This window comes from Aulostomus chinensis, chromosome 19 (genome assembly GCF_037954235.1).
Source record: "Aulostomus chinensis isolate RoL2024-O1b breed Wild chromosome 19, RoL_Achi_v1.0, whole genome shotgun sequence".
Taxonomy (NCBI): domain Eukaryota; kingdom Metazoa; phylum Chordata; class Actinopteri; order Syngnathiformes; family Aulostomidae; genus Aulostomus; species Aulostomus chinensis.
Window position 1 is genome coordinate 13528242 of NC_141338.1, and position 14098 is coordinate 13542339.

General features: G+C 42.1%; 1 protein-coding gene across 4 annotated transcripts in view; it reads right to left on the reverse strand.

The window, feature by feature from the left end:
- The window catches only part of LOC147244158 (matrix metalloproteinase-17-like), a 67843-nt gene that overhangs the window by 20943 nt on the left and 32802 nt on the right, over nt 1-14098 (reverse strand). For all 4 annotated transcript variants that reach the window (XR_015110441.1, XM_086187842.1, XM_086187841.1 and 1 more), the window contains exon 4: nt 5003-5289. Coding sequence is in view for 3 of the 4 variants with exons in the window: in XM_086187842.1 (XP_086043968.1) it covers nt 5003-5289 (287 nt within the window). In the remaining variant the exon portion in view is untranslated. The remainder of the gene's footprint in view (nt 1-5002; nt 5290-14098) is intronic.

Genomic DNA, 14098 nt, shown 5'->3' on the forward strand with positions numbered 1-14098 from the left:
AGGAGACTGATCAGGAAGCTGTGTGATGAAGCCAAGAGGAGGTTAAGATGGCTTGGAAAGGATTTTTTTGTTGTTGTTAGTTTCAAGCAGGTGTAGTCTTTGTTCCCTGTTGGCAAGTCCACAATAAACAAGACTTGGCATCCAGTTCAGACTCTCCAAGTGTATCTTGGCTTGCTGGCCTGCTCTGCACCAGGTATTTTTGCTTTTCCAGGGTTGTTTTCTTTTTATGCCAGCACAACCCTTGTTGGAACTCAAAGGTCTGTGGTGCTTTGCTGTGCCATGTTTGTCAGGTGACATGTTCTTACTTGTTTAGCTTATCCGCCTCTGTCAGTTCAAAATGGCCGATCAAAGGCCTAATCTTGTGAAGACATTTTGAGGTTTTGTTTATCGCCTTAAAATACATCGGTTAAAACTGCAGTTTTAATATTGCAATTTTGAAGATTTTTTTTGTATCTCATATGAGACCATACAGGTCATCTTGGACCATTAATGGCATAACAAAATAAGTGCAAAGCAAGCTGTGGTGATGCAGAAGTCATGTGCCAACAGTGTAGCTCAGCCATAGTGTGACACTGGCTTTTTACTTCCAACGACTGCATTAACAATCCCATCAGTTCTCTGCAGCAATCTACCATGCATGTTCAATGATACAAAGCAGAAAAATAAATTACTGGGCTGCACGTTTTGGACTTAATACCCAATTGTGATTATTTCCATCCATCCATTTCCTACTGCTTATGCTGTTAAGGGTCGTGGGGGGGGGGGGGGGCAGGTCACCAGTCCATCACAGGACCAACACATAGAGACAGACAACCATTCACACTCACAGTCACACCTACAGTCAATTTAGGGTATCAATCAGCCTTGTCCCCTCTTGATGTCTTTGGACTGTGGGAGGAAGCTGGAGTACCAGAGAGAACCCACACAGGAACAGGGAGAACATGGAGACTCACACAGAAAGATCCTGTGATGGAGCCAGGACTTGAACGCAGAACCTTCTTGGTGTGAGGAGACAGTGCTGACCACTGCACCACCGTGCCTCCCCTGCGATCATTTTGATTGTTAATTTTCAATATTGAAGAAATGTTAATTATTCTAATGTTTATTGAAAGCTTTTTAAAATGAATGTGCAACTTTTGTGGGGAGCTGTTTGAACCGAAGATGTCTTCAGTCTGTGGAATGCGATGTGAGGGCAGGACGTCTCTGCAGCACCACAAATATTCAATTCACAGTGGTGCTTTGACACGCAATTTACCTCAAAAAAATACGGCACTCTCCTGCCATTTGCAGTCGAGCATATTGCAATTTAGATTAAATGTTGATTAATTGCACAGCCCTAGTTTCTGCGCTAAAGCGACATACTCTGTTTCATGTGTGGAGTGCAGTGGTCTGGTGATAGAATTTGACTGTGCTGAGGGCACATTTTGATGCTCCCTCCAGGATTTGTAACTTTGCTTCAGCAGTGAACCAGTAGTGAGAAGCAATGTCTCCCTCCTTTCTTGTAAAAAACAAACTTAACTCATGTGGTTTATGAACATCTGGTAGCAGAACACAAGTTTCTTCACATCTGTCAATAGCTTTGAGGAAATGAGAAGGCATGGCAGGAGAAGTGCTAGCGTTGATGGAGCGAGGGCAGGCTACCACAGTGGTGCAGGGGAACAGACGACAAAACTGAAAAATGTGCATGTCATAATTAGAGTTTATCAGTTTGCCAAGGCTGCAAGGGTTATTGCACAATTTAGATTTATAGACAAAAGGATGTCATAAAAAATATACAGTGAAATCTGGCTCACGATGGTCAATCTCAGAGTGTCAACCAAACACTGAATAGCCTGAGCTCTTCAACTGCATCATGTCAGTTTGTTTTTGTATCCAAAAATTAATGGACCAATTCTGTGGGTCTCCATAAATTCCATCCTCAATCAGATATTTTCATCTATATAACAAAGTAACAGTGTGATTTTGTACCTGCTGTTGTGTTGAAAGTTCTAGTAACTTTGCCTAATTATTCTAAACCATCCATCTGTCCATCCTTTTTCTATGTCTCTTATCCTGTAAAGGGTCCGGTGTGGGGGGGGGGGGGGGGCTGGAGCCTATCCAGCAGCCTTCAGGTGAGAGGCAGGGTTCACCCTGGACAGGTCACCAGTCCATCACAGGGCCAACACATAGAGACAGACAACCATTCACACTCACAGTCACACCTACAGTCAATTTAGAGTATCAATCAGCCTCGTCCCCTCTTGATGTCTTTGGACTGTGGGAGGAAGCTGGAGTACCAGAGAGAACCCACACAGGAACAGGGAGAACATGCAGACTCCACACAGAACGATCCTGTGCTGGAATATGGAACCTTCTTGCTGTGAGGTGACAGTGCTAACCACTGCACCACTGTGCTGCCCCTTTATTATGGACCTTTCCAGGAAAAAAAAAGAAAAAAGAATTAAGCAAATACCCTTCAATCGTATTTCCAAGATCAAAAAAGTAACTTGTCTGCCTAGTTACCCCCACAACGGAGGCAACATTTCAGTGCTGTCAGTCCATCTGCCTGTTTTTATTCGATTATACAAAACTATACAGCAGATTATCACCAAATCCATCTCGACAAGAACGGTCTATAATTTGGTCAGTAGCACCTTCTGATGTGCTTCAGATATTCTCTCTGGGTGCACAGACTTCCTCCCACACACCAAAAACATGCCAATTAGGTTAACTAGAGACTTTCACTTGCCTGTAGGTGTGAATCTGAATGGTTGTCTGTCTATTTATGCTGACCATGTGATGGACAGGCTGCCAGTCCATCACATGGTCAGCCTGGACCCCGCCTCTCACCTAATGATCACTGGGATAGGCTCCAGCCCCCCCCCCCCCCCCCCCCCGCAACCCTGATCAGAGTAAGCAGCTGATAGATGGATGACTTCAGACCTTAGTGATGAGTCACTGCAAAGGTGAGTTTTTGATAATGGTGTCAAAATGACGTCAACTTTGATGGCTGATGAGAGTCCCGGCCTGAAGACACCTACAACCACATAAACATAGCGCCATCATGCGGCTACAGAAAGTAAGCTTTATGTAGCAAACGTCAATTGGTTTACATCAAATCGACCCGGTGTTGTCCTCATTCTGCTCCTTCATGACAAAATCAAGATTCCCTCCATTTCCACCAGCTTCTCGCTCTATCAGCAGGGGTGCGAGGGTCTGCTCATGGCTGCTCCAGTTAGAGCACAAAATTGCCAGGAGCCAAAAAGCTCACCTGATTCCAGTTTTATTTGGAATTTTGACTTACTTTGCAAGACACTTTAGCCAATATTTCTGCTGCCATCGGATGTGTCAATCCATCTTTCAAATAGCAGGGAAGGATGGAGGAAGGTCATTGCCATCCAGATGAATGGAAAAATCAAGAAAGCAAGTCAGAGAGACTGAAAATGAATGATTTATGCTGTCGTTCATGTGACCGCTCTCAGATATCCTGAGCCTGACGATGCATTCAGTGTGACGAGATCACTCCATCCGCTCATTTTATCTGGATGAGTGAGCTGATAATGCTCCCCGCCCTTTCCTGCTTGTCATCTCCCTCCCTCATTTTTGTTTTCCTGAAAAAGTACAGCTGGGAGAAAGCTTTATTATAACTGACAAGACATCCGATTTCCTGAAAGTAACCATTTTGTCAAATTTTGAAAAATGCTTCTGCATTGACACCACTAATTTTATTTCGGAGGGATAAATAACCCAGCACACAAAGTTCAGCAGATATAAAACGAGGAAGCTATTGAATGATGCTGTCTGCAGGCGTGAAAAATGTTTTATTGAGTGACTGAATGTATAAAAGACTAAAAGACTGAATCTGTGAATGTGTTGTGAAGCTTTCTGAGCCCCCAAAAAACATCCAAATACTGTGTTTCTTGTCCAGGAATGAAAAATATTTATAATCTAAAACTTTATTTGATTTGCAGAGCTGACAGACTTCCATTTACCGACGCTATCATCTTGTCCTCATTTCAAACTTGCATATCTCGCTCAGCTGGCAATCTCCGGAAAACAATTTGATGAAAGAAGTTTGGCCTGATTAATCAAGATAAAACTGCATAAACAAAAAAAAAATACATTATGTGGCAATGCAGATTTTGGATTCACTGAAAATAATGAGATCGTTTCACCTCGGACTATGAGAGATGATTCAATTTCACTTGCGATGAATAAAAGAAAATAGACCTGCACATTAAAATAGCTACACTTCAAGGAATGAATATTGATCAGTCTGACTTCTTCATGTCATCAGTTTACATCATGTTAAAGCGATAGCCATAACCTTTATCTCCATCTCCTAGCATTGAAAATGATCACAAATGATGGCAATGACTCCTATCGTCAAAGGCTCACCAAAATATATACAGGCATTAGTATTTGTCTATGAAAGAGTTACTCAACCCGACAAGATGAGTCTTGCCCCAACCATTTGGTTCTACATTTTGAATTATTTGTGTTAACAAGAAGTAGCTATCTAAGCTGTCCTCAACCCTGTGAAATGACTTGCTTCCCTACCATTTACCACCTGGATAACATTTGGAAGTCTGTAAAACTAGAATTGATTCTTCACATCCTATAGCTGTCTAGCTAGCTAAGTCTCCGCTGCTCCGTCCGTCACTGAGCTTGTGCAGGATGCATCCTTCAAACAGTTGAATGTTGCCACAAACAAAAATCCACGAATTGTAAAATGCAGAAAGTTTTCAGGTGGAGATGAGCTCAAGGGGTATTGAGAGAAAACAGTATGTCTGTCAAGGATTTGAACGTAAGAAATGTTCATTTATATTCAAATATAACGCATGAGAGCTGAAAATGAATGAGAAAAATGCCTATCATTCTGCCACAGCCTGCAATGACAAAATTGAGCCCGATATATTCAATTAAAATAGTTCAGTCGAAGAGGGACAACATTTCCTTTGCTGTTTATGGATTTTAAGCATTACTTTTATCTGTTTTTGCAAATGAACTCTTCTTTTCTCACCTGGTGATCTGAAGGTCCAGGCCTCATCATCATCAAAGTGTGTATCCCCCGCTGTGAACCTCTCACCGGGGAAGAAAGCATGCGCCACAGTTCCTCCAGGCCCGTCAAAGGGATATCCATCATTGTGGTCGGCCTTAGTGAAGTCGATCTGAATGTCCGCATCGCTTCCCGCCACCTCGTGGAAGTTAAGTGGTGCGATGTCACTCCAGACCTTCAAAGCGTAATACATCAGGGCTCGAACAGTGTCCCTGCCCAGTAAGGCCGAGTCCTTAGGGAAGGTCCTCACTCTGGAGGAAGAAAGCAGAGAGAGAGGCAATGGTTATGTACAAAGTATAAGAAGGAGGTGAGGGACACCAGCAAGTTTTTCGAGATTGGACGCAACAGGAGATGAGGGAGGCCATTGGCGATGAGAGCTCCCTAATGGAGCCCAGAGCCAGGTAAAAATAGAGGACGAGAGATTAGATGGATAAGAGACGAGGATAATAAAAGGAAACAATAAAGAGGAAAGGGTCAGAGAGGTAAAAACTGTGGGAGATGGGAGGAGACAAGAAAGAGCTGAACATTAAGATGGACATAAAAAGGTAAAAGCATGAGAAAGAAGGCGCTTAGCACTCAGGACGGAAAAATGTCAGAGCAAACCGGAGGGTTTGGTTCACAATAGAAGCCAGCAGCAGAGGAGCAGGCCGGAAAGATAGTTCTGACTTACACAGAAACAGAAAGGTCAGCTACACAATGTTTACCACTGGGACTGACCTGCACAAACATTCCACTGTATTTTATGTGACTCAAGAGTTGTTGTTGTTTTTTTTGGTTTTTTTTTTTTTTTATATTTCATGGTTCAATGCTGCCCAGACATGTTGATAATAAGATGAGAATCCACTGTGCAATGAACAGATTATGGCAGCAGCTCACAGAACCCACTCAGCAGATTTTCCTTGTATTTCCTCTTATTTTTAACCTTCCTCACATCTACACCTACTGAAGGAATATGAATAATAATAAAAAAAATGTTCACACATTGTGCCCCCTCCTCCAGATATTTCTCTGTGCGTTTGTCATCCTCCTGTTCACAATAGCCATTTTTATAAAGAGACTCTGAAAAACTGATGTAAAAAGGCCTTTTTTTTATAGCATTGCAAGTCTTACTTGTTGATGTTCATATATATCTTTATCTCTACTGATATCGATCTATATCTTTATCTATAGATAGCTATATATAGATCTATAAATCTAGATCTATGCGTGTGTGTATATATATATATATGATCATGGCGTGATGTATAAACACAGCAACAACGACGTCTTTTAGACAAAAATGGTGTCGTGACTATTTACACTGCCATTTTAGCTTCCCCCCTGGAAATCAAGCATCACTACAAAGGTCACTGCCCAGGCCACCGTTCGTCCTGGGTGAATGCCATGAGCACTGACTTCCACTTGGGTTTGAATCCTGTGTTTGGGTCTCATGTGAAATGCTGTTGTTTTTTTTTTTATTGGCATATATTCCGATTCAGTAAAGTTCAGCCAAAAAAAAACCCAACTTGAAAATAAAGGGAAAGTTAATTGTTTGGGGTAAAACAGAACCTCTCAACGTTAATCACATATTATAAATGTCTTCTGGTAGAAAGCCTTCAAGGCGAACTTCTCCCTTGAGCCTCAGTCTGAGCAGGTGTTTTTCTCCTACCACTCCATACCCTTTTATACAACCGCCATGGAATCACAGCAGCACAATATTCCAGACTTTACAACGACTTTATCTTATTCCCCGTCTTCTGTTTCCTCCTCTCCTCTGTTGATCCTCTTTTACTCCACAAGATCGCTTTGTAACAACAAGTACTCGGTCAATGCTGGACCCAGGATTAACACAATTGAGTGGCATCAAGAGTCCCATCGTGCCACGTCACAAAGCCAACAACCTGTTCGCATTCGGTTAGAATGCCCAAAATGGGCAACTGAATGAATACACTTTCCAAATATCCACAGCAAACAGAAAAGTGTTTCAATATTTGTTTCAATGATAAAGGCAACACATACAAGCAGTGGTGGGAACCTATGAGAAAATATACGAGCTATAACGTAATTAGCTAATAGCTCGATGGAGCGTCAGGTAGCTGATTTTAACACACCGAGACCAAAGAAGGCCGCTTTGAACAGTGTTTTTATAAATAACCTCTTCAGACCTGAGACTTTAAAAAAAACCTTCACACTTGTCATCATTGACCTTATTTAAATGTAACATAAAAAAACAACAACAAAAAAAAAAAACAGTTGCACCTAAAATGACGTGAATGTTGCATCAGGGTCACAATCACCATGGCAACATGACCCTTCCACTGACATCAATAGTGAGAGTCATGGATGGAGGTGAAAGGACCCAGTTTCACAGGTTAGGCACGGAGTGTTTGAGCTGGGAAACTCTCTGGGAAACCAGGAACCTTTAGGCTCCGAGGACATGGAAGTTCTGTAATTCAAACAAACAATCGTTACAAATTCCAATCATGGCCAAATTTCTATCAAACAAATCATTTGTTTGACATTAATTTCTATTAATACACAAAGGATTTGTTGCTGACGGTGACTCATCGCTCCGAATGAATCTTCTCCCTCCAGTATTTGCCCTCCTAGCAGCAGTTAGATCTGTGGTTGTGGTCGCGTAGCCACGCTTCATCAAAGATTCACGAATCCTTCAGAGTGATGATGAGCTCCCACCGCTTTGTACTGCTTTCAAGCCCTCTGAGGTTATCAAAATGATGTCTTTGGAACAGCATGTAAAAATATTGTACAATGTTGGCTAATGTCTTTTCCGTGATGTTTTTCTTTCCCCACGTTAGATGGCGAAGTTTGTCAATTACTGCCAACTGCCACATGGTTGAGACTGGTATTAAAACCTGGTTTAGGACATGAACGATCCAGTGGTATGGATTTTGTTATCACACTGTCACTGATGATTTAGGTGTTAATAGAAATCTAATGTGCACAATTTGTTCTACCTCAAGCCTAAATGTCACATTTGGAGGTATTCCACACATATTTCAACAAGTTAAAAAAAATAGGCCTTTCATGTTTCAATTACAATCAACAACTGCTGAACCCAGAAAAAGCCCTGTTATTATTACTGTCATTGTTACCGATTCATAATTTACAACACAGTATTTGCTGTCTTTTTGAATGGTTTTGATGTATTTGTAGTATTGTACCATTAAAAACTTGTACTGATGAAATGACAGGGTCAGTCAGAAGGACTGCAATATAATTATTTGTAGCTCTGCACCATGTGTTGTACATAATCATTGCACTGACTGTGGATGAAGCTGAATTCTCAGTTCATCGGTGGCCATTGTGATATTGAGTCATATTTGAACGACGGTACAACACAACCAGAGTCTGTGGTGCGGCTCAAGAGGACTGTTGGTTCTCTAATCTCTCAGTCCAGGGAAATTGTGTCGACCCACACAGTTTTATCAGAGGGGTTGAAAGTAAATGCTTAAACTGCACAAATGACTCCCAACGCTTTTACATTTCAATTTAGACTGAAGTGGGTATGTCAGTGTGGAAACTTTGTCATGCGAGAGACTGTATGTTGTAAGTACTTCCAAATGTGTGCAACCTTGGTTTGCGCTGAAGAACTTCAGGTTACAGTGTAAATCTTTTCATTAAATTTATTGGGTGACATCTGCTGTATTTTCCAGTAGAACATGTTGTGCAGATGGAATCTGCAGAGAGGAGAAAAAAAAAAAGGAAGATGAGAATTAAGAGGGGGTGGGTAAAAAGCAGATAATGATGTGAGAGAGACGGAGTTAGACAACATGCCGGAGTGAGCAAACGAAGCACAAAAAGCACACATACACACTCTCCTACTGCAGAAATATTTCTGACAGCTCCCCACGGTTTCATCTTTAACTTTAGTCAAGATCACTTAGTTTGTTCCCCGTTAGGATAGCAAGTTTCAGCGTTTCTCTAGGCTACTACACTCAGAGGGAGCGTCGATCACACAGACATGTCCATCTCCTATCTGATATCTCTTTTGCCTTATCCGCCTACATTCTTCTCATGACAAGTGCTTTATAATAGGTTGTGTTGAGACTTGTGATGGGAAAAGAGAGAGCAAGAGAGAGAGAGACTGCCCCCTTTTGGCCAGTGTGGGAAAAAAGGTCATTTAGAATATAGTGCGACACTGAAGTGCAATTCAAACTAAAATCAGTGTAATCTCAAACTGTTTTCCTTTTTAAAGACAGTCTTTCATGTTCTTGGTCTTTATCTCGACCATCACCACACACAAGTGCAGTTCTTTAAGTATTCTGCATGATGGGTAGATCTCCCATCCGTCCGTCTGTCAGGCTGGCCCTACTTTGCATTTTTTTCACACCAGGAAGAGCCATTTTACGGTGCTGCAGTGGTCAGCGCTGTCTCCTCACAGCAAGAAGGTTCCAGGTTTGAACCCCAGCTCCATCACAGGATCTTTCTGAGTGGAGTCTCCATGTTCTCCCTGTTCCTGTGTGGGTTCTCTCTGGTACTCCAGCTTCCTCCCACAGTCCAAAGACATCAAGAGGGGACGAGGCTGATTGATACTCTAAATTGACCGTAGGTGTGACTGTGAGTGTGAATGGTTGTCTGTCTCTATGTGTTGGTCCTGTGATGGACTGGTGACCCGTCCAGGGTGAACCACGCCTCTCGACAGATGAGGCTCCAGCCCCCCCGCAACCCTTAACAAGATAGGCGGAGATGGATGATAGATAGATAGATGGATACTTTATTAATCTCCAAGGAGAAATTCACATGGATGGATGGATGATGGATGGAAGGATGGATGAACCATTTTAAGAGCCATGATTTCCAACCTCCTTTTTGTTTACATTCATGTTGTCTGGCTTTCAGATGCAGTATAACCTGACTGGAAATAACCTAATTAAGTTTTTAACTTTAAAAGTGAGACAGCCCAGGCTGAGGTCATTTCATGTCTTCAATTGTACTGAATACAAACGGTTTAAATGTTCATTTTGCCTCAGTTGCTTTTTGTGGTGAGGCTTTTATTTTGAAAGCAACTTTATTCTTGGCGTAGTCTTCCTGTGTAGACGGCAGCATTGAAGGCGAAACAGTGCACAGAAAGCACCCTGAGAGAAACATGTTATGTTTGTAACACCTCCTGGAGAGGCATGATTGTTGTTGCTGCTGTGAAGCTGTAATACAAAAATGTGACATTATTATAACGCAGACTTGAATGTTTTGTTAAGCATCAATGCTCCACTCCTGACTGCTAAGAACCGGGACTTTTCTGACGACCTTCTGGAAAAAAAGCACACCGGAGCACCACTCCAAGTTCCTACTCAAAAACTCAAGAGGGATAACCCCCCCCCCCACACACACACACACACACACATTTTTGATGATAGATCAGCAAGATCAGCACCATCAATGAAACCCGGTTAGAAACCTTTTCAACAGAATGATGTTGAACCAGGATCATCATATCATGCTGGTCCACCAGAACTCTTAATGAAGCCATGCTGGTGAATCACTATCATGTGACGGAAGACCAGCAAGGCTATACTGGTCTAACCACCGACACCATCACCAAACCAGCCTAGACCAGTGTGGAAATCATCTGGTTATTTTTAGCAGGGTACAATCTGCTGACCCCACATTGAGCCCTTGTGGCTGTGAACTGAGTGCTGAGCGGTTCGTGTTTCTGAGTGCTCACGACCAATACAGGCTTTGGAGCCAGCAGCTAATCTCAACTTAATTCATTCACTTTAGGCTATTCGTGGAGAGGCCGAGCTGAAAGTCCTGGTGAGCTCAGATGTCTCCTCTAAACATCAGATACACTGCAATTCATTTACTGATGAACTGAAAGCTAAAAGAGACAGATCAGTTTTAGCTTGCCTCACTGCTACTGAGCCATCACATCCTTATGGGGGATTCTGCTTTGATTATGACCAACAAAGACAAACAAGTTCCCTTTTATGTCATCATAAACAAGGGTCCAAAGTAGAGAGCTGTAACCAGAGAACAGCTGTGTGGCTTGTGTTGAATTTATTCTCTTATTAGTGGCATCCTCATATTGAAAGGCCAAATCAAAGTCGACTTGAAACTCTAAGTCAGGTACAGCTCCATTAGCGACATCTTAGTGAGTTATTCAAAGTGGGATGAGCTTTGTGAGGTTTTGAAATGTGAGGGAGTGTTTCCAACATGAACCTCACACATTTGCATTAATACACTCAATTACACTCATTAAACACAAACCTGTATTCCTGGAAATGCTTCCTACATTGAACACACAACATAGCATGTGAGGTGTGTGCAGCAAGAAACGCCCATGCAGACCGTTGTACTTGCTGCACCAAAGATTAGAAAATGATTTAACATACTTTGACATTGGTTGAACAGACAGAGGACTGATTAAGCCTGACTTAATTTTCTCAGCCTCTTTAATTCCTTTGCACAGCTTCCACCTTCATTTGTCAAATGACGAAGAGAAAGCTTGTGTGCAGGTAAATCTGTGTGCGCCAATGCTACATTCGATGATATGGGCATGGCAGTGTTTTGCTCACACACGTTTAACCTGTTTAATTTCCAATTTCAAGACTCTTTTACTTGTGGACTCAGAGTGATGATTCAGATGAAGAGTGGATGAAAGAAAAGATGGAGAGATGAAGACAGACAGTGAGAGAAACAGATGAAAAAATCTCTAAGACTCTTTTGCTGTCCCTTGCTTTCAGCATCTCAGCACGCTCATACCTCCTGTGGCGCTGCTGCTCCACAGAGACATGAGCCGACATCAAAAGTGAAGTTAAAAAGTGCATGCGAGTGTACACACACACACACACACACACACACACACACACACACACACACACACACACACACCTTGCGCTCCTCTTTTCTCTGGAGACATAAGCTGATTAACCTGAAAATTGAAACGTAGTGATTCTCACACGTAGAAGCACATATGTAACAGCACCACTCACACTGGCAAACACACACATCATGTCATTCAGGCTGAGGATGAAAGGCACCAAATTAAAAAGGCTCTGCACAAATATTTCCTCACAAATCTCACGCTGCCTCTGTTCAAATTTATCTTCCTAGACCGACTATAACATTCACCAACTTTGACGGTGATGTGAAATCTGGAGAGGGTGTCATTCTCACGGCTCCACCTTGACGCTCTTGAAGAGCAGCAGGGACATGAATGCTGAAGGCTTCAATAGCCTGGAATTATGTAACATGATGGCAAAACTGCTCTGCGATACACATGCAATGATGGGGGCAGGCCACATCTAAAACACATGTGGGGAACTCAAAGTTCACACTTTCCCCTGAATTGAAGGATTTCAACAACTGATCTGTGACGCTGACGAAGGAGTTCAGCTGCGATGAGATTACACAGCTTGGTGTGTTATAACTTTTACTAATGTAAAACATCTCAACAAATAAGACAAAAATTCTAATTTCTTGCATTAACGTATGTGAACCATAGAATTCCACGAGTAATTGTTTATTAATTGGGAGTGGAAATCACAAAGTCAGCATGTTTACATGCACACATTATTCAAAAAGTGACAATATTCCAACTCTGAAAAAGGTCATGGTAACATCAGAACTGGATTATTGGAATCTGCTGACAATTGGATCAGCACTTTTGGGAATTGCTCATTTTCTGATTGAGACATTTGGGATATGCTGATAGTCGGTTCTAGGAGCGTTCTTGGGACGTGTGTTATGTAATTCCACAATATGCATCGGGAGTCTGTGTTTTTCAGCTCTGCATACCACGGTCTCTCTCTCTCTCTCTCTCTCTCTCTCTCTCTCTCTTGTTTACAGCCAGATGTGTAACTGTGACAACTTAACTTAACGGCTGTACCAAGCAGCTTGCTACCAAGAGACAACTTGTCTAACTTCCCAACATATTTTCTGAGCCTTATTAATCATTAAACATGCCATAAGCAAAGTAAGCAAATAGTAGAATAACACTTATCACATAGTTTTCTCTCAACATTTCTAAAGAGTTTACCCAGCTGAATATTTATTCTTCCAAAGCCATGCTAGCACCTTCGTCAGAGTACTGTCATTTCCAGAATAGGAACAATAACTGGAATAATAGATGAAAATATGATGGATTTTTTCCCCTGTTTTTGCTTACTTCTGTCAGGCCACAAATTAAATCTAGAAATACAAAATATGGTACAGAGGATGAAATGCAAAGCCTCTGCTCATTCACCGACTCAAGATCAAGTACACAGCAAACTCATGACCTTCCCAGTAACCCCTTACCCCAACCTCACCCTAACCCCAAGTCTACAACAGCCACGTAAGCTGATGAGGAGAAGCATTTTCATCCCGACACAGCATACCAGACCCCATTAGTGTGGTAAACAAGATCACACATGTGCACAGGCACTGCTAACCAGAAGCTGTCAATCATATTAACCTAGCGTGCTTACTAAAATGGTGATGATGGTAAATACTAAACATCAGTGTGTCAGCATTGTGACAGTAAGCACATGAGCATGCAAGCGTTTGGACTGATCTCTCAACAGTACGGGATGGCCTCATGGACTAGAACGCATGTAGAATACAGCTCGTTAGCTTCAAAATCTTCTTCCGCTTAAGACCAGTAACTTAGGCATAGATTGTGGGTGCTCCTAATTAGGCACTGAGCCCACGTCTAAGCTGAATACAAGGCGTGTCATTGTACACCTTCAGGGGTGCAGTAACCTCTCAAAGAGCCAAGCTGTTTCTTTGTGTGCAAATAATGATGAAGTTGGTCCACCTGATTAATATTTGACAACACCCACGCATGCAAATACTGCACAGGTTCTAAAGCAACACGAGAGGAAAGCAAGTTAAAAGGAGATTGGTCACCTCTCCTTCCCCAGTAAATGAGATAATTCTTCATTTTGACCCACAGCAGGTGGGTGTGGTGTAAGGTGAATGGCAGAAAATGGTGGAGGTGCCTCAGTAAGGTCAGTACTTGTTCACAAAGAAACTTACCATGAAACACATGTTAATATAAAGACAGCTTGCGTTGGGGTTTGTACTGCTGTCAGTTTTGGTGTGGAAATCTTAACCATCACTGCGACTGAATATGGACCCAAA